This window comes from Camelus bactrianus, chromosome 1 (genome assembly GCF_048773025.1).
Source record: "Camelus bactrianus isolate YW-2024 breed Bactrian camel chromosome 1, ASM4877302v1, whole genome shotgun sequence".
NCBI lineage: Eukaryota > Metazoa > Chordata > Mammalia > Artiodactyla > Camelidae > Camelus > Camelus bactrianus.
In genome coordinates, this window is record NC_133539.1 from 5,332,012 (window position 1) to 5,352,036 (window position 20,025).

Sequence of the window (20,025 nt, forward strand, 5' to 3'; positions counted from 1 at the left end):
CAAGGTGCATTTCTAGTCGGTTTGACCTACCAGTATTTAAAGGTTTAAATCTCTATGAATCTAGTCAAAGCCTGGAGAAAGCTGTCTGTAGATACTACCTAAGGAGAAGTCCTCAGAGAAAAATAAAACCAGGTTGCATTTCTCTGCTTTATTTTTGCAGAATCTGAGGAGAAATTAGTCTATGAGTGTGAAGCTTTTTAATATAAGCTTTATTTTCCTCCTTAGATAACTTTTGTTTCTTTCCAGGGGGTAGACAAAGAAAATAAACGTTTTTTATAATGGACCACAGAGAAAGGTGACCTGCTACAAAACAGGCAAACTAAAATTCATGTGCTGGGATTAAGGCGTATTCACCTTATTAAGTCATCCCCAACTAGGGGCCAGAAGGAACCATCCTCTCAGCTACAAATACCGTGAGGGGCTGGCTGCTTCTGGTGCATCACTGGACAGCAGTTGACAGGTAAGCCCCAGAGGATTCTGGGTGCATCCTTCAGCATCAGTGGGTGGGGTGCACCTCAGGACAACCAGACTGGAAAAGGCAGATGACAATTTTTAGGGGTTTTTTCTCTATAACCTAAGGTTTAGGATCTGAAGCCACCAACCAATTTCTAGAGTGCTGTGGGCTGACAGTGGTTCAGATCCCTCTAGAACTGGGGCTGGCATTGGTAGCCACAGCGAGAAGGGAATGGAATTGCCCTCTGATGATTAACTAAGAAATCAGCCCACGACAGATCACAGCTGAGAAGGGCGGGTCACCTTCCTCCAGGGCCTGAATACCTTGACCGTGACGTGGAGTCTAAAGACAGACTATGTGGACCAGAGGACTCCAGGGAAGAAGGCGCTCTTAGGACAAGGCCCACACTGCCCTCCGCCCGTCCAGGCACTGTCCCAGGGGCATGGCTGTGGTCAAGGACAGAGTGGAAAGGCTTTGCTGGGGAGGCTGGTCCTGGCCTTGCAGTGGGACATACATAGATCTCAGTCCCCACGTGGCCATTTCCAGGCTGTGTGACCTCACACGAGTACTGAACGTCCTCTTGCCTCAGTTTCTTTATCCGTAAAATGGGCACCATGTCTACCTCACCGAGTTACTGTAGGGATCACGTAGAGCCCTTAATACAGAGCCTGACTCACAATAGGCACCCAATAAACACTAGTGGATAAAAATACTGTGAAACACAATGATCAGCAACCTAATTTTAATTCTAAACTGTAAGTTTGCTTCATGTGTCGGTGAGAGGAGGCATTCCACTCCTGAGCTGACAAGATGCATCTGTTGGACTTGAATGAGTTCCCCCCACATGCTTCCCCAACCCCCACACCCCCTCCATCCAAGCTACTCCCAACCTCCTGGCTGAGCCCTGTCCGGTTTGAATATTCCACCCCTGGAAGCATTACTGCATCTTTAAACAACCTCCAGATCTCTAGTTCTGGAAGACAGCTGACCTACGGATGTGAAATTCAAAGAGGAGGATGGGTTTTAATAGCTTTTAACAATGCACAATATTTTGCCCAAAATTAATTATCTTGGATGAAAGCATTTTAAATGATACACTAATTGACTGACCAATTCGCGTGGAGGGTGTTTGTTTGTTTTTCTCTGTCCAGTGGACAAATACCTAACCCCCGCTTTCTGATCCCAACAGTACCCTCACCTGCAGGCACCAGGGGAGCTCCCAGGACAGCAACACTGTATCAAGAAGCTTCTCTTTCATCACCACCTAGTGGTCCTTCTTTATTATTACAGCTCACTAGGGTCACCTTCCATTCACCAGCTGTGCGCAGCTTGGACACTTACGCACTGTTTTTTAAAGAAAATATTTTAAAACATTCTTCAAGGAATTTTGTAGGCAATCCATTCCATTCCCTTTCTACATCTTTCACATTTGATCAGAAAACTCAGTGACAACCACAAACCCCCCCTTAACTCTTATCTCAGATCCTTGAACCAAAGGAAGATTTCAACCTAAAAAAAAATACTAGGAAACCCCTAGGGGGAGGTGAGGGGAGTGGAGAACAGATGAGGAGAAGAAAGCATTTACTGTTCGGTCATTAGAAAAATGTGCTCCGTTTTTTGTGTACTTGCTTTCCAAATTAAAAAAGAAACTGTTACTTTGAATGTTCCATCTGTAGACTAATAAATCAACTCTCTAGCCTTCTATTGGCTTCAGATCATCACATAATTACTCCATGTCGCTGGCCTTTTCTTTTTTGCAGAAGGATTTTGTTTATTTTCACTTGGGTTTTCCTTTTGAGTTATTCTTTTGTACATATTTATAATGTTGTTTAGTTTCTAGAAGCTTCCTGTATTGATAAAGCATGCGGCTTTTTTTAACTCTTCTTTTTTTTTTTTTTTTTTAAGGAAATGTAACGGTTCATTTCGTGAAGAGGCTAGGTCTCAAATAGTACTGTCAGAAATGTCTCTTTTCCTCACTTGCCTTCTTTTTCACTGTGTGGTTTTCACTTTTTTCCCCCTTGATGGAAGCACTGGGGATCGAACCCAGGACCTCGTGTACACCAGGCATGCGCTCTACCACTGAGCTACACCCCCCACCCTAAACTATCTTTTGACATCACACAGTCCATATTTGTCACTGGGCCACTGGAGCCACTAGTCACTGGTGGTTAGTGTGACAGGTGAAACCAAATCTCGAAGAGAAGTGATACTAGTCATATAATATTATTGATGTAAGCGATTTTTGCATTTTAATAATAATTTATAAAGAAAATAAAACATGGGTAAATAAAAATGCTCTCCTAGAACATTACTGACTATAGAAAGGCAACATAGGAAAAAGTTCAATTTAAATAAGTGACCTGGTTTGTTATTTTTGCTTATTAGCACAAATACTTATTTTCATTTAAAAACAGGAGAAATAGGAGGAAAATTGGCACCTCACTAAATAAACTGTCTCCATCCCAACAGCAACCACTTAGGGCCTACTTGAGCATGGAGTTTCTATAAAACTGTGCACGTTTTTCAGATAGGACATAATTTAACTCAATGAACTACAAAAGAGACATTAATTTTCAGCTATATGAATTTCCATTTCACTGCAGTCTCTCATCCTATTTTTAACAAAGGGAGAATTGTTTCCAAAGTTGTCTACTTCAATGATTTGGAACAAAATAATCTTAATTCTCTTTTAAATGCCTCTTTTTGTTGCCAGGGTAACAGGAAAAGAGCTGTTTGTTCCAGAGTTCCCGTGATCCACACGACTTCTGCTACCGTGGATGACATTTCCAACAGCCACAAACACGCTTAGCTGCAAAATCAATAGGCAGTTTACATCCATCAAGTCATCACGCTGTACTCCTAAAACTAATACAATAATACAATGTTCTGTGTCAATTACATTTCAATAAAACCAAAAAAATATTTTAATCAATAGGCAGATTCAGGAGAAGGAAAAGTTTATGGCCACTCCAAGTTGACGGCCATAACTGTCCTGAAATAGGAAAACAGACAGGAGAAGGGCCCTTCTGACAGTACAAATGCGATGTTTGCAGCAGGAGAAATATACCAGGTAGCATTTAGACGCAGAGAGGGGAGAGGTGTCAGCAAAATCTTACAAGAAAGACAAAATAGCTCTCATACACTGAGGTGGGGCAAGGTGAGCAGAGAAATGCTTCAAATCTACCTGGTGAAAAAGTCATGGGGCTGGACCAGCTGTTGGTAAACAGACACTCCGCACCAGGAGGCAAAATTATAGCCACAGGCTTTGCACATCGTAGCCATGGCTGCAAATCAGTCAAGGGCAAGAGATGCAGAAGCAGCCACTCCTGTTGGCAGAGAATCGTGCAAAGGATGCCAGGTTGCAAATTTATTCGTCCACACCATTATCTCTACACACGGTGGACAGTGATGGCTACCCGTGAACAAAGCTTCGGAGATAACATGCACAGCAGAGTGACTAACACAAAACGTGACATCACAAGACAATGAGTGTCATTTGGACCAAAGAATCAGCGCCACAAAAAACATCCATCCCAGTGGAGACAGAGAAGCTCTACCGAGAATTCAAACTTGGCAACAGACAGAGTTCCGGCTACACAGAGACTATAAATGAAGAAACATGCTCCTTGACGTGCTGTGTGCCAGAAACTGACACACTGTAACTGATTGTACTGCAATAAAAAATAAATTAATTTTAAAAAAGATAATGGGTAAAACCATTTACCCAAAAAAAAAGAAAAGAAAAAAAGAAATATGCTCCTCGAGACAAGATATTTGCTATTAATTTTTATTTGTATGATTGATCTCTGGAAAGCTAATTCTGAGAAAGGAAGCATAGATACATACAAGGAAACACTTCGGTCGTTTTACAAAGTTCTCTATTTTGAGATCATTTTTAGAGGGTATTAGCGAGGTCTATTCATGCAGAGCAAAAAAAAAAAAAAAGAGAGAGAGAGAAATTAACCAAAGGCCACATGTCAGGCCCATGAAGGGATGCGTGTGTTGTCTGCACATCTAATTCCATGCTGATATGATTAAGTAGACACATGGGTGTACATCTAACCGTGTCAGATCATACAATTCCTTGGTGAACCCTGGGTGGGCTGAGGGAGCGGGGGTAGCTTCCAGCCAAAGTATTTTGTGGAGTTCGGTTTGTGGGGAGACAGTTGAAATGGTGCTTCGTGCTTGGATTTCCTAAAAGAAAGGGGAAAGATTAGGGAGAAGATGGTGCAAGACCGACAGAAAGTTTACCACAAACTTAATTATTTAACTTGCAACCAAGGGAAGCACTGCCTCTTGTTCTAGAAACCACTACTCATCAAGCATAAAGAAAGGAAACTCAGCTTTTCTCGGGGAAAACCAGACTAGATTTCTATCTTTTCTCTGTACCAACACATCATCAAACACCAAAAGGAAGCAGACATCTCCAAACACAGTTTCCCCACTGCGTTTCCATGGAAAATGGAGAGGCTGGGTATATAGCTTAGCCCTGGAGGAGGAGATTTAAACGGTCCACGGCTGGACTAGAGGACAGTGTTAAGCAGCAGCTTTTCAGGAGACGGAACTCATCTCATATTATACACTATTTCTCCTGGGACGTTCATTTAGCATCAATTACAGACACAGGACACAAGAAATCTTTCCTAGTTCCATTCATTGCCACGTTCTCCCAAAAACCATCTTTTCAAATAAAATGCCTGGTATATCCGTGAGCTCTGGGGCGGGTGTGCCTTTGGAAGAAGAGTGTCTTGCCCCATTGAATGCATGACTGCACCGCCAGGTTGCATTTCCAAGGAGGATATTGAATCTCTCCACAGGGTCGGGTGGGACTTAGGGAGGTACCGAAGTCATGGCTTCACTGTCAGACATGTCGACCTCCCAACAGACTATTAGGGACTAAATTCCAAACCAGAAACCATCAGAGAAACAGGCAAAATGTGCTGGTCATAACTGTACTTGCCTTTCAAAAAAAAGAAAAATTCAGCTTGGCCACATGAAGGATTCTCTCTCAATGTGCCATTTCACATTCAATTCTTTTTTTCTAATTACCACATTAAAACTGCATGATTTTAAACGAACGTTACAAGCAGAGTGAATAGAAATGGGTTTATGGGGGAGGGTATACCTCAGTGGTAGAGAGTGTGCTTAGCATGCACAAGGTCCTGGGTTCAGTCCCCAGTCCCTCCATTTAAAAATAAATAAACAAATAAACCTAATTACCTCACGCCACCCCCCAAAAAAGTAAATTTATAATCAATAAGAAGAAGAAGAAGAAAAACGTTTTTTAAAAATGTATTTAAACAGTATTTGCTGTTTGGGCTTTTCTTTTGGGGAATAATGATGAATATCAATATCTTTTCCTTTCTCATCACTCTTCAGACAGGATTTCTAAAGATAAATGTGTCTTTTTTCTTTTGTTAAAACTGGGTCCCTTATTAGGGAGGCTAATAAGACTGAAAACAGACTTCTCCCTAGTAACCACAGAAGAAAATTAAAAATAAACAAATGGGATCACTTCCAAAATGACAATCACTTGGCCCTAAAGTAAAGTTCTCTGTGTCCAGAACAGGGAAGAAACCAGTGGAAGAAGATCAAGTGATGGGCTAGCCTGGCTTTGCAATCTGAACAAAGGAGTGATGAATCCTCAGTGGTCCAAGAACAAATTGAGATGGCTACTCTCACCAGCTCCAAGGTTTCCTAAAAACACATTCACCATTTTTTATATTAATGCTTATGTATGTAAGCCTAAGGAGATGAAGAGGAGAGGTTCACACTATTCAGACCGCTCCTTGGTACTCAGAGCAGCGCTATTTGTTAGCTGATATTTAAGAAACACCGAAGGTTTCTTTTTCCTTCTCCAGCTGAGTCCTTTTGTCCGTCCTTCCCTAGAAAGGCTCTGAGTTTGACCACAGACCTTAACTGAAGACCCACTGTGTGCCTGGTGCTTACTCTCTCATGCTCTCCTTCCTGCCCCAAAATCTGTCTTACGTGTTTCAGTAGAGGCAGAATATGGACAATAAGGAGACTAAAAAAAGTTTTATTTTATTTTAAATTTTAAAAAGAACCCTTATAGCACCAGAACAAACTATCAGCTTCACTGCCCTAGAGAACAAATAAATGGCTGCCCTCAGATCTGGTTTTAAGGTCAAATAATGTTAATAATAACATAACGTTTTACTGGCTAAGTGTCGGCTAGAACCAGATGTTTTTGTAGCACGTAGTGATCTTTAGGTGTTTTCTTGTGTAGCGTCTTATCTGCTTGGTCCATGATATTTGAGCACGTCCCCTGTGTCCTCAGTCTCCACTATCATTACGTTATTAATATGTTTATGTGACACTCACCAGACTGTTGAGAACGCCGTCATTCTTTTTCACCGTCAGTAGAAGTTTAAAATTACAAGGTGGTAAGCAGGCTTGCCAAAGATACCTACAGTGACTTCACCATGTTCCAAAGTGTTCCTACCTGAGTGCTCTGGCGAATATTGAATAAATGAAAATGTAGTATCAAGCCCTTATCACTGAATCTCCAGCAGCAGTATTTTTTTCATAAACAGGCAGCTTTGTGGGGTTTTAGGTTATAATTTATTGCCACCATTATGAACATCAGCTGTCACTCCCCTGTAGATATGCAAGTGTTCTGGTCAGTAAAGGAATCCACGTGATCGGACGCTGACAACAGGACATTTCCTGTGCTTTCACTTAAACAAAGAGGACGAGGCAGGGACAAGTGCAACACAAACCCTACTCGTCTCAAAGTTAGGCTTTTTTAAAGGAATCATATGAACCACTGCGCCCTAGAAACAGGCTTCCCCAGCCTTGCGGCCCCAGAAGGCGCAGCCCAGGGCCTCGGGGAGCCAGACCAAGAGGCTGAGCTGGACTCCACTCCTATCCCCAGGTGGAATGTGGTCCAGACGAGACTGACACACAAGTCCTCACCCCCAGAACCACGCGGCTACCTGGAACGTCGGGCACACAAAGCACGAGGAGGCCTAAGAATCTTCTTCCTCTTCTTCTTCTTCTCCGGGCTCCTCTTCCTGCCCCTTGTCAGCCTCCGCTTCCTCTGCGTCCCCTTCTGCTCCCTCCTCTGTTACTTCTTCCGTCTCATTCTGACAAAAATTACATTGTTATTGAGAAGAGTCAGGGTCAACAGATACAGTGAGGAAAGGAGCGTAAAAGACCAGATTAGAGTGGAGGTCCTTCTGCACCCCCCACTGGACACACGTACACACCTGACACACACACAGCACACACCCATACACACACAACACACATACACACAACACACACACAACACACACCCATACACACACAACACATAACACACACACACACACACACAAAGACATCATCCTCCCAAATACAGACCCCACAATTTGGGATGGTTCTGCAGAGCAGTGCATTACTTCTGATGAGTTTCACGATTTCACTTAAGCATACAGTCTTTACTCAAATTAACAGACTAGTCTCGTCAAATGACTTTTAAAAATTCAGAAGGCAGATGGGAGAATAAAATACAAAAAGAATCTCAGCAAATAGAATTTTGTCAAAAAGATGAGGCTTTTAAATGTTTTAAGCTGGTTATAGTTTGTTATAACCCCCTAATTTCTTGAAGCCAAAGCTTTCAGCAACCAACACATATAATCTGAATTACTTCCAAATGAATAGCATGTTTGTCTTACTATGATATATAAAAATGGGATTTTTAAAAATGGAAGTTTGCCTAGCAAGAGAGAAACTAAAGAATTATTATTGAAGAGCTGTAACTTATAATGAAAAATCATGGACAATGAAATAATAGAATTGCCTCAATTATGACTCCCTTCTCTTTTAGAATAAAAGAATTTTAATAAAAAATAGTAAAACAGCTAAGCTATCAGCACATACTGTTCCCCTTCAGACTACTGTCAGTGTATGTACATACACACATTACACAGCTATCATTGACAGAGTCTATCTAGAATTTTTATGTTTATGTTTTGTGTCACTCACTTCCAATTAAAAGTTCTTCACTGACAAAAGCAAAAAAGACTCATGGTATAGAATAGGCTAAAAATAACTTTTAGGTCTAAGAACAGGGACTACTTTGATAGAAATAACATTAAAAATAATGAAGCAATCTATATTTACCATCCCCCCAAAATATAGATTAATTACATGAACAAAAGTAGATTATAAAAGTATATTCATCAAGGTTTGATAAATGTGTGTGTGTGCATGTGTGGGTGTGTAGCTAGTGGTTATCTCTGGGAAATGCATTTATAAGCCATTTTTATTTTTTTCTTTTATCTGTATTTTCTAAGTTGTCTGTAAAGATCATGAATTATTTGCAATTTCAAAAATCAACACAAGTTTGAGGGGGAGTTTCTCTTGACATCTGAGACCCTTTCTAATGTTGATGACCCGGCCCTGAAATACCCAGACAACACACATGACTTTGGGTCAATATTCTCCATATCTTTGCGTTCTCGATTTTCATTTAGCTCTCCAATGAGCATTTTAAAGTGATTAATCCAAAAATGTTCAAAGACAATACTCTTAAAACTCTTGACTACAACGAAAGTAGCTGCGATGTAGCTAACGTGAGAGGATGAAGTAAGAGTAGGGAGAATTCGAGAACGTCACTTGGGATCTGCCCCCAGAATCCACCAACACTCTCTGAACTGTCTACACATTGTCATGATTCTGTCCCTGTTAGAGTTTAAAGTTACAACTCCCCAGTGTCCAGCTAATAAAGCGCAGATTCAACAGGCGAGCAGCCGGGTAAGCATCTCAATTATGCATCACTGTGACAGGTAGCACCTCTCCCACGTTGTCAGCCATCCAAGAACAGCGTGCTGACCTGGTCATGCTCAACTAGTGAAAATTATCCTAAAGGTCCTTATCAAGGACTCCTCGCCCAGTGCCTGCTAGGGAGCAAAACTCCCTATTTTTCTGCCCACTTCCCTTTGATAAATTAGCCTCCAACTCATTTTATCTCTCTCTTCTCAGCAGCTAGAGGAGGACGTTCTGGGAGCACGGGTTGCATCAGCTTCTCTGTATCACGAAGCACGAGGAGAATGAGGCCAAAGCTGCAATTCTCTCACCTAAAAGCTGTTTTTGTTAAGCACAACCGTGGAGTTTGCTACTGTACCTGTTCCGTGGCTGTCTCTCCCTCTTCTTCCTTAGGTCCATAAATAGAAATTAAAGGAAAAAATAGAAGTTCATGTAAGCTTTAAGTTGAATTTAAAAATTCAGAAAACTATTATGGTTTCCCAAGGGGAAGGGAGGAAGGGATAAATTAGGAGTTTAGGATTGACATGTACAACACTACCCTACATAAAACACATAAACAAGGACCTGGTGTACAGCACAGGAAACTATGCTGAATAGCTTTTAATAAGCTATGATGGAAAAGAATCTGAAAATGAATAAATGTATATATACACATAATACATATAACTGAATCACTTTGCTGTACACCCAAAACATTGCAAATCAACTATACTTCATTAAAAATAATTTTAATAAATAAATAAAAATTAAGTGAACTATAATAAAATGCATGCTTCATCAAAATTAAAGATATTAGTTTATTGAGAAAATAAAAAACAGCAAACATATGATAACTCAGCAATGCCTACTTATTTCATGCATCTTGGAATCTCACAAGATTAAGGACATATTTTCATCACTTTCATTCCTGAGAAAATACTATTCATTAGTAGTACTGCTTAATTACATGTTTAATTCTGCCTCTATATCCAAAGCATATTGCAGATCTATAGAGTTATCTGGGGAAATTCAGGCCACATATGTAAGCAGTCAGACAATTTGAATAAAATTGTCTTTTCTGCCTTTGTGTCCTTATAAGTATGCCTTTGCTTCAGTTTTGAACCAATTAATAAAAGCAGATCAAAAACTTCCTCCATCAGAACAAAATGGGAACATTCCTGAACCGTGTAGTATTAACACTGATTTCTGGTTAAAGAAAGAAACTTTAAGGTAAGAAAGGGTGAGGCCATCCCCAGCTCAAACAGGTCTCTACACTGCCAACACACTGGGATTTCTGTTTTCCCCGGGATCAAAGTAGTAGAACCAGGTGATATCTCCTGAAATTGCAAGGAAGTAAGAACCTCTCCATCCCTCCCCAAAACAGCCCTCTGAGAAGCCTCTCTGGAGCCACAGGACTACAATTGCTTTAATTCAGTGGAGAGCAGTCCCTAAAAATCCCTAAGGCCTTACAACGCAGGCAGTGAGCTCACAGAATTTTAGACTGGGGGAGTTGAAAGCAATCTTATATTCACTTACACCCTCTTACTTAGTCCCTTCTTTGTACAAATGAGGACGCCGAGACCACAGAGTTTAAGTAATTTGCGAACAATCAGAGAACAAGTAAGTCACAGAACCAGGAAACATTTTGAGACTCCTGGTTCCTAGTTTAGTGTCCTTCCTACTCTACCACGCTGCCTCTGAGATGAGTAACAGAAAAGGTAGAATCATGGAAGGCAAGTGATGGAGGACCCGCCACACCGCCACCTTCCCTGGCCCAGCCTCACGGTCTTGGAGTTCTGGAGTAACATTCTCAGATTTCTGATTCTGGCAAGGAAAGTACCAAATGTAAGGGGGGAGGGTATGGCTCAGGGGTAGAGTGCATGCTCAACATGCCTGAGGTCGTGAGTTCAATCCCCAGCACCTCCATTAAAAAAGTAATAATAACAATAAATAAATAAATGAACCTAATTACCCCACACAACCCCCCCAAAAATAGAAAAGACAAAATGTGAAAACCTGATCCAGCTGGCCCAGGTTGAGTCAGCCCAAGAGGTTTCTCAGCACTGGGAATCTCCAGACAAATTCCGGCAACACCAAATTTTAATGTTAAAATAATATCCAGGAAAAGAGGGTCCTGCTCTTGCTGCAAATTCAGGTGTTGGTTGATTGCACCTCTTTATAATCGCCTAATTCTGCTCACACCTTGACCTTCATCGGCCATGACCTCCATCTTCCCTTCCAGGGGTTACACCACCTCAGGTCTTCCTTATCTCCAGCCTGTTCTCCACACTGTAGCCAGAGATACCGTTCTAAGACACAACCCACCTTTCCCTTATCAAGGTAAATCCGTAAACCTTAGGCTGGCTGAAAGGCCATCATGATCTGGCCCCCACTCACCCCTTCAGGCTCATCATTCTTTATTTCAGCTGACAAGTCTCATGCAACTTCCTCCACACTTTCCAGGACACCTTCCAGGACACTACTTAAAATGATATTTTCAAGGAAGACTTTCCTGACCCAGAAGGCTTTATTGGCTCTCAAAATCAACATTTACTTATCTGTCTCCCTAACTAGTCTGTATGCTCCTTGGGGCACAAAGTGTGTCTTCATTTATTTTTGGATCTCCAGGACCCTGCCACTGTCTAGAATCGAGGTACAAGCTCAATGAATGGGTTAAGGTACTGGATAAATAAACATATAAAGACTGCCATTAACTCTTTGGATCTCAAACAACATTAATTTTCCTATCCACGTGAGATCAAATTAAAATTCATGATATGCAATGCAGAATTATCAGCTGTACAGAGTTTTACATGTTTCTAAATCCAATGATTTTTATTAATTGTGTACAGCTGAAACAAATGAATTAGCAAGAAACACACTATTAAAAATGGATCCTTAGAGCTAGGTTGGAGGGCAGCAGGGGGCCTTACTTATAAGTGCTAGTCTCAACTTTTTACAGGTTAGTTAGCAGAAATTACCAAGAGAACTAGGACTTTTATTAATATCTGAATATACCTTAATTTCTTGAAAGAGACATTTGAGAAAGTAACTGCTCACAGAATTCATAGAACTACTTACGTTCAAAAAATCAAATAAGCTTTGAAGAATCTTAGATATGACCATCACCAGCTCTACCAGAGTAGAAGGTCTCTGGGAGTTGGACTTGGTCATTTTCATTCCTCCATCCCCAGTCCCTGGACTTCCGGGCACAGGGCAGCACTCAGTCAGTCAATAAAACGTCGAATGAAGGTATTTATGCCACTCCTGCCTGAAATCTTTCTTAGGAGGAGGTGGGATATACTAATTAGATAAAAACTTAAATGTCCAACCTTAGCTCACAGCATTGTAAACTATCAGAATTAGGCAGATCCTTAAAAGTCATCTAGATATAATGCCTGAATTGATTTTTATGGTTAGCAAATAATTACGTGGGCAAAAGGTTATGTTTAAGATCATTATAATCTCATGGTCCATTAAGCCAAGCTTTTGCAAGGTCTTAGAACAGGATGTGAACCATTCACGTGATGAAACTACAACTCAAAATCATTTTACCTTGTTGTGCTTCAAAGAAAGCTAGTCAGAGGAAGCCTCTGGAGTGGGAAGCCTTAGAACCTCACCAGCGCTATTTCTGTTGGGAACCTGGCCAGGGAGGCAGACTGCTGACGTGGCACACGGCCAGGACCAAGGACAGGTGTCGGCCGTGGTGAGTGTCAGGCAGTGGCTGGTGTGAGAGGAAGGGGAGGGCCAGCCCAGAGTGACCGGAGGAGGGCAGCCGATCTCAGGGAGGCCGGAGATTGAGGGCAAGAGAAGGGTTCTCTCCATCTGCAGGCACCACTTGGATGCAACCTTAGACTCACTAGCTGGTTGAGGACCTAAACCAACGCCTACTTCCCAGTTAAGCAACCATCCTCAAGACCGATTTCGGAGGAAGCCAAGTGAAGTGATGTACAGACCAAAATCATGGAGTCAGTCAAGCCGAGGTCTTAAAAGATTTTGAAGAGGACCACTGAGTTGGAAAGAATGCAACTTTAAAGCCTTTGACCTCGATGAAAACCAAACGCAATGATGAATAAGCTGCATCTTTTATATGTCCAGAGTTTCCTAAAGTTCTCACAACACCCCCAGTCTGCAGTTCCTTTCTCAGGGTGTGCCCAGATGCCAAAGTCACCTTCCACTTTCCTCCTTTACTTTTCTAGTACCGTTCACAAGCGTCTCCTCATCCTCCCTGGGTCATCAGGGGAGGGGACTGTTAAGTCCTACAGGTAAGATCTTCTTAGGCAGAAATTAATTGTCTTTTCAGTGTTCACCATCTTGCCTCCCAAATGCTGCCCCAACCTGTCAACAAGTAGGTAATATACATCTTAGCATCTTGTGGTTAAGAACCCCAGAAGCTTGGGTTGGTGGACGGGGAAATCCATGTCATTAAAGGAGACCATGGTTTCTGTCTACATTTCTCATTTTTTTAATCAATGTGATATTCTTCTACAAACATTTTTCCCCATTAAAAGAGCACCCTCTGAGTGTCTACAAGTGTGTGCTGGGTGAGCACGGGCAATAGTTGAGATCAGAGACAAACATGACTCAGACACTCACTTAGCGGGTCTGTCACTCGGCTTAACACCGCCAGCCGCTGGAGGGAACTGTCAGCACTGCACACTTGAAAATGGTTCTTAACACACAAATGAAAGGCTTGAAAAATGGCCAACTCTGAAGAAGGTCTGTAAGTCTACCTAGCAGAGATATTCCTGGTTTCCATCTCTACTGTGTCATTTGAGATGTCACCCCTGGGGGACGCCAGGGGAAGGGCACACAGGACTCGGCACTGTGTCCCTGCGAGTGTGTAGCTGTTTCCAGATAAAAGGTTAAAACACTTTCACATTCCTCATCAGGAATGGTGGGGCTGAATCAGGCTGTGAGCTCTCACTTTGCTCTCCCTACTACAGAAAATTAGAGAGAGAAGAAAGCCACTGTCCCTCCCCACACTCCAGGAAGATGGCCACGTGCCTGCTCTGGTTCCCCGTCCCTAGGGAAGAAGTGATAGGCCTTGCTTTTCAAAGCCCTGGGCTCGGAGAGGCGATGAAGCTAGATGCTCCCTGGAAGGAAGAGCTTGGAGCTGAGATGGGTGCAGCCAGGTGGAAGAGAGAAGCGGGCAGAAGGTGGTGGGTGTCCCAGGAGTGACGCCCGATACAGAGGCTGAGTCAGGGACCACTGGGGCATCTGGGGAGCACCTGGGCACTCTGCCCCAGGGAGCAGCCGAATGCGGTCAGAGGGCTGGAGCCCAGCCAGGGCAGAGGGCCTGACCCACACGGAGACACCAGCTCTCAACAGAGGCAACGAGCAGCATAAACCACGTCCCAGCGTGACCACCACAAAGAACCAGAGCCCTCGCCCCGTCCCGCCACCACTGAGAAGCCAGGATGACTCTGAGTCCCTAGGGAAGACTGAGTCTCCCAAACACCTCGCCGGGATTGAATTTCCTGCCAGTCCGGGGTTGCGGGGGGAGGTGCGGGCAGGCAGGAATCTCATCACGTCCAGAGGAATCACTGACGCCAACATTCCATGCACATGAGTCTCTGGAACCAAATCTCAGCGCACAAATATCATGGGGTGTTACCTCCCTCACAGCGTGCTGGTCAGAGAAGGGAGCACGGGAAGCTGCTGTGTAAAGACAGTGGTGGGGGACGGGGGTGTACAGCTCAGGTGCAGAGCACACGCTTAGCATGCACGAGGTCCTGGGTTCAATCCCCGGTGTCGCCATGAAATAAATAAACACATAAACCTAATTACTTCCCAATAAATAAATAAATAAATAAATAAATAAATAAATAAATAAGAACCTAATTACCTCCCCCCAAAAATAAACAAATACAAAATGGGCAGGGAGGAGCAGAAGGTAAGAAGCCATGAAATCTTCTCCAGATGGTTTCAACAGAGCAGTTTTTATCTAAAAGCCTTGGGTTTATCTGGGCAGTAATTATCCAGAAAAGCCTACTAAGATGTGACTGGTACTTTAAAAATCCATGTTAGGAAGGTCGAACACGGTGCTCGAGTTGCCCTATCTGTTCATCACAAATGAGCCCACGGAAGCCCGGGTGCGCAGCGGGGAAGGTGTGAGGACGAATGGCCAGGCCGGCCTTCCTACCCTAACCCTGAAAAACAATCCGAAACCAGAAATGCCAACAGAAGGCTCTCGAAGCACAGAAACACAAGGAGTATTCTAAATATCAGGTCGTTTCTGCCTCCTTTTTAAATTTCAATCATGTTTTCTATGTAGTCAGTCCCAAAGCTGATCATGTGATGATGTCGTTTTTCATGTTCACTGACAGATCATGGTTTTTTTTTTCTTTCTTATTTAACTGAATTACAGTAAGTCAAAGAGTATGACTTGTTAGATGGGAAGAAGTCAAAATCTATCTTCCCGCAGAGCAACTATTATTAAAGAATGGGTCACTGATGTTAATACTCTGTGCATCCAAAATAAGAATGTCTCCTATTTAGTTACTTCTTCATCACAGCCAGTGCAAAAATAACAAAACGATTTTTTAAATTTCTATAGGAGTCACAAGATTATAATTTACTTTATAAAGGGCTCACGATTTTTTAAAAAAATATTTACAAAGAGAATCGCCAGGCTGGATGGCTTTTCACATCATCAGATTAACCAGCCCAGCGGCTGAGCCTCTGAAGCAAATCCCAGTCTTGCTGTGGGAGGCAGGGTCTGATTATAAACACGCTACCTTCCTCTTGGTCTCCCAGGCAAAAGGGATTGGGGTGTAATGTGTTTTATCTTTGTCTCTGTCTTATAAGGAGTAAACTAAATTTCAATGCATAAATCAATAATGCTGTAAGAGTGCATTAGGCAATTCATGAAAAGTTCAAATTATAAAAACATGGATTTATTTAAATTATAAGATAAGTAAACTGTATGTCATTTTAAATTTATTATCTCTGAATTATACAGGCTGCCATGAAACTCTACCTAACTTCTAGGTCAAGGTTGAAGATCTTGTGTTTCTTCAAAGCAGAAACTTCAAAGAGTCTTAAATTATCAATATTCTGAAATAGCAGTGTTCAAATATGAGGGAATTTACTGCCGTGGTTCCTCTCAAATTTAAATTTCTTAGGATAAAGACAAACTGATGACAACCCGCGTTTTCCAAAGCGGGGTTGTCAGTCTTGGCCCCTTTCCTAACTACATTCCTTCTGCTAGGAACAAGGGTCCAGTCATTTTAAAAGCTGTCCATGCCTCTCCTGGAATCAATAAATAGGTATCAATGCAAACGATCAGGGTTTGGTAAACAGCCTTTGCTACACTGGACCAAGGCAGAAGCACACTGAAATTCCCCAAGGGGTAGCTCAGGCGGATGCGGGCAACCCCACCCTATTCAGGCTCCCTGGATGCCAAGGTCTCCACCTTGCCTGGGTTCCCAGCCACATCTCCAGAATTCCTTGAATAAGCAGCCTGTCTGATCGCCTGCTACCTTAGCGTGGTGCTTCTAGCAACATAGTCTCCCCCTGGCCCTTTATCCTGCAGCCCCTGAGCTGGAATCCCTTTAGAATCAGATCACAGGCCCTGCTTCCGCCAGGACCTGCCCTTCCCCTGACTGGATGTGAGCTGGCATGGGCTTCCGTCCCCACAGCCCCACTCTTGTCCTCAGCTCCTGTCGGCTCCCCACAAAGCCTCTTGGTGGATATACTCTGGGAGTCCGTCACGGCCCATAACCAAACCGTAAGATCTCTCATGTTAGAAAGAACATGAACCCAACTTAATCTGAACAACACAACGACCAGTTGTTGGAGCCTGTGCGGCCTGTCCCTCCAGACCTGGGTCCAGGCTCCTTCCTCAGTCTTCCTTTAAGCCGCCTACCCACTTCCCACATGGCAATTAGCGCACTGAGTGAAAATTGCCTGCTTTTTTCCGGCTACACCCTCAGCTCCCTACTTTCACACTCACTGTTGTGTGCCCAGAAGGACAGCTGACACCTGGTAGGAGCTCCAAAAACACTTGTGGAACTGAACTGAAGCCAGTGAAAACAGCAAACACTCACATCCTTTTCCTGGGATCCGGTGAGGTCGCCCGCATCTTCATTCTCCTCTTTTTCTGCCCCGTGCTCTCCACTCTCTTCAGTCTTCTCCGTTCCCTGGTCAGAAAGGAAACCCATGGTGTCACCAACCTTGGATAAGCTTCCAGGTAAACACCAGACCACGTGTGCTGTGGTTTTCTGACTTAAGACATACAGCATGTAAATGAAGCAAACATGGACCTCTACCTATGAATCACAGCCACCGAAGGACAGGGTCGCCAACTTCGACGTCGCTGATTGGATCTGTCGGTGTCAGTCAACAGAGCCGACTCCCGTGTATGTAGGGTAAGACAGACCCTAACAAGAAGTTCATTCACCCATTTAAGGCTTATGAAGACAATGCCAAAGGGTTCCATACTTAGGCAGTATTGGTTTTCTATTGCTTACGTGGAAAGGGGCTTTATAATTTTAAAGACTGAAAAAGATAGATGATAGAAAGGATAGATAGATAGATAGATAGATAGATAGATAGATACGTAGGTAGATAGATAGGCAGGCAGGCAGATAGACAGACAGATGGAGGAGGTAGATGGACAACTAGACAGGGAAAGATTAGAATCTGTAGAAGGATTCTAGAAAGATTAGAAAGATTACATTCTGAGGAAGTAGGTCTTTGGGAAGGTGGTTCGAGACTCGACTCTCACCTCTGCAGCGCTCTGTGCCTCTCCGGCCATGTCACCACTGGGAAGGGAAGACGCCTCCTCAGGCAATTTTGTCACCTGCATCATATAAATTAAGACTGGTTGAGAATTTTCTTGAGGATAGTAGCTTGTGTCCCAACATTGTTTAATCATTCAAAGTATGTTTGTCTTCACCCCGCACTTCCTCTTTACCGCACCACCAAAACCGACGTTGGTAGGGCAGTCCCTGCTGCTCACACCTTAGAGACAAGAAAATAAAAGCAAAAAAGCGTCACACTGCAAGTTAGGGGCAGGGCTGGCATACACTTTCTACTTTATGTTTTCTTGACTTATCCAGTGGCTCCCAGTCTTTTAAAATAGTAGGTTATTTTTCTCATCATAAGGAAAAAACTTGTAACCATGTGAGGTGATGAATGCTAACTAAACTTATTGTGGTGATCATTTTGCAATAAATATATACCAAATCATTATGCTGTACCCCTTAAACTAATACAATGTTACATTTTAATTATACCTTAGTAAAACTGGGGTGGGGGATTATTTTTATTACAAAGGCCCTTCAAGCTCCTGGAAACAATTTGAGCCACATACACACCCTCCAGCCCCAGGCTCCTACAGTACTTACTATCAGAATTTTTATATGTACCTAACTCTATTGTAATACAGACACGGAGGCTATTTTTGTTTTATTTTTGTGGTTTTTTAAAAATAGAAATGGGAACACACTATGCACAGCTTAATTTTTTAGCTTGATGTCTCATGGACATTTGTCCAGATTCATTCATGTGGTTCTAACTCACCATTTTTAACATCTCCTTCATATTAAATATATAATCATTTATTCAAATATTTCCCGATTGATGGTTATTCAGAACGTCCCCACGTCTGTGCCTCTACCAACAACACTATACTGAACTGCATAAAATTGTGGGGAAGATTAGATTTCCTTCTAAAAATAGAAACTGCCACAATTCACAGTCCCACGGGACAAGGTGCCTGTCCCCGTCCCCTTTGTCCTCGTCACCAGTGAAGACGACTGCTCGCTTTAATCTTTGCCAACCTGTTGGGGAGAAACTGGAATTTCATTTTTGTCTTAATTTACATTTTCCTCTTTACTGAAAAGGAAGGGCATATTTTTCATGAGTTTTAGCTACTTACATTTCCTGTTCAGATAAATGCCTTCACGTGTTTTGCCCGTTTTTATGGGTTGTTTGTCTTCTACTGTGAATATTCAGAGGTTCTTTATATAATAGAAATATTAGGCCTTTACCAGGTCACAAATTTTTTTTCCAGGCTATGATTTTTTACAACTTGTGTGATTTTTTGTTTTGTAGCCTTTTATACACAAATTTAGCTAACTTTTATTCTCTGAAATGTAGTTTTATTATTTTATATCAGCTATTAACATCTACAGATTTAACCCACCTGGAATCTAATTTTGTATATAATGTTAAGTAGGGCTCTGTTTTTTTCCAGACAGATGACAAATTGTGCCTGTACTATTTATATGCCATCATTTTCCACTGAATTAAGATAAACAACAAGTTCATACTGTACAGCACAGGGAACTATATTCAATATCTTGTAGTAATCTGTGGTGAAAAAGAACATGAAAATGAATATATGTCTGTACATGTATGACTGAAGCATTACGCTGTACATCAGATATTGACACAACATTGTAAACTGACTGTATTTCAACAAATGTATATATACAAACTTAAAATAACACTATTAAGTCAAAAACAGATGTTATTCTTGTCATTTATTAAGTTATATATGTATACTTGGATCCGTTAACACACTCGTCTATACATAAATATATAAACATATCCATGGACATATTTATCAGTTCCCATGTAAATATATAGCTTTTATCACAGTAGTTTTTAACATGAATTTTAATATTCAGAAAAGCAAGTTGCTACACAAAGTCTCCTTTTTCAAAAAATGTTTGGCTCTCCTCAGGCATTCACTATTCCAATACATTTTAAGATCACTTTTTCTAGTGTCAAAAATATTTTAATAGGTTTTTCGTTGAAGTAGTAGTAAATGTATTTATTACTTTAGAAATGTTTCACTTCTTATTGTC

General features: G+C 42.0%; 1 protein-coding gene and 1 non-coding gene across 3 annotated transcripts in view; both read right to left on the reverse strand.

Annotated features, from left to right (window-relative positions):
* Positions 1-2,476: 2,476 nt before the first annotated feature.
* On the reverse strand, positions 2,477-2,548 carry TRNAT-GGU (transfer RNA threonine (anticodon GGU)). The gene has a single exon. It is a non-coding gene; the product is annotated as a tRNA-Thr (tRNA).
* A 1,677-nt stretch (positions 2,549-4,225) lies between these two features.
* The window catches only part of SH3BGR (SH3 domain binding glutamate rich protein), a 40,479-nt gene continuing 24,679 nt past the window's right edge, over positions 4,226-20,025 (reverse strand). For both annotated transcript variants that reach the window (XM_045506835.2, XM_010970231.3), the window contains 5 exons: positions 17,937-18,011; positions 17,257-17,349; positions 9,585-9,614; positions 7,411-7,560; positions 4,226-4,648 (listed from right to left, as the gene is read on the reverse strand). In XM_045506835.2, coding sequence (XP_045362791.2) covers positions 7,444-7,560; positions 9,585-9,614; positions 17,257-17,349; positions 17,937-18,011 — 315 coding nt within the window. In that variant the 3' untranslated portion in view covers positions 4,226-4,648; positions 7,411-7,443. The remainder of the gene's footprint in view (positions 4,649-7,410; positions 7,561-9,584; positions 9,615-17,256; positions 17,350-17,936; positions 18,012-20,025) is intronic.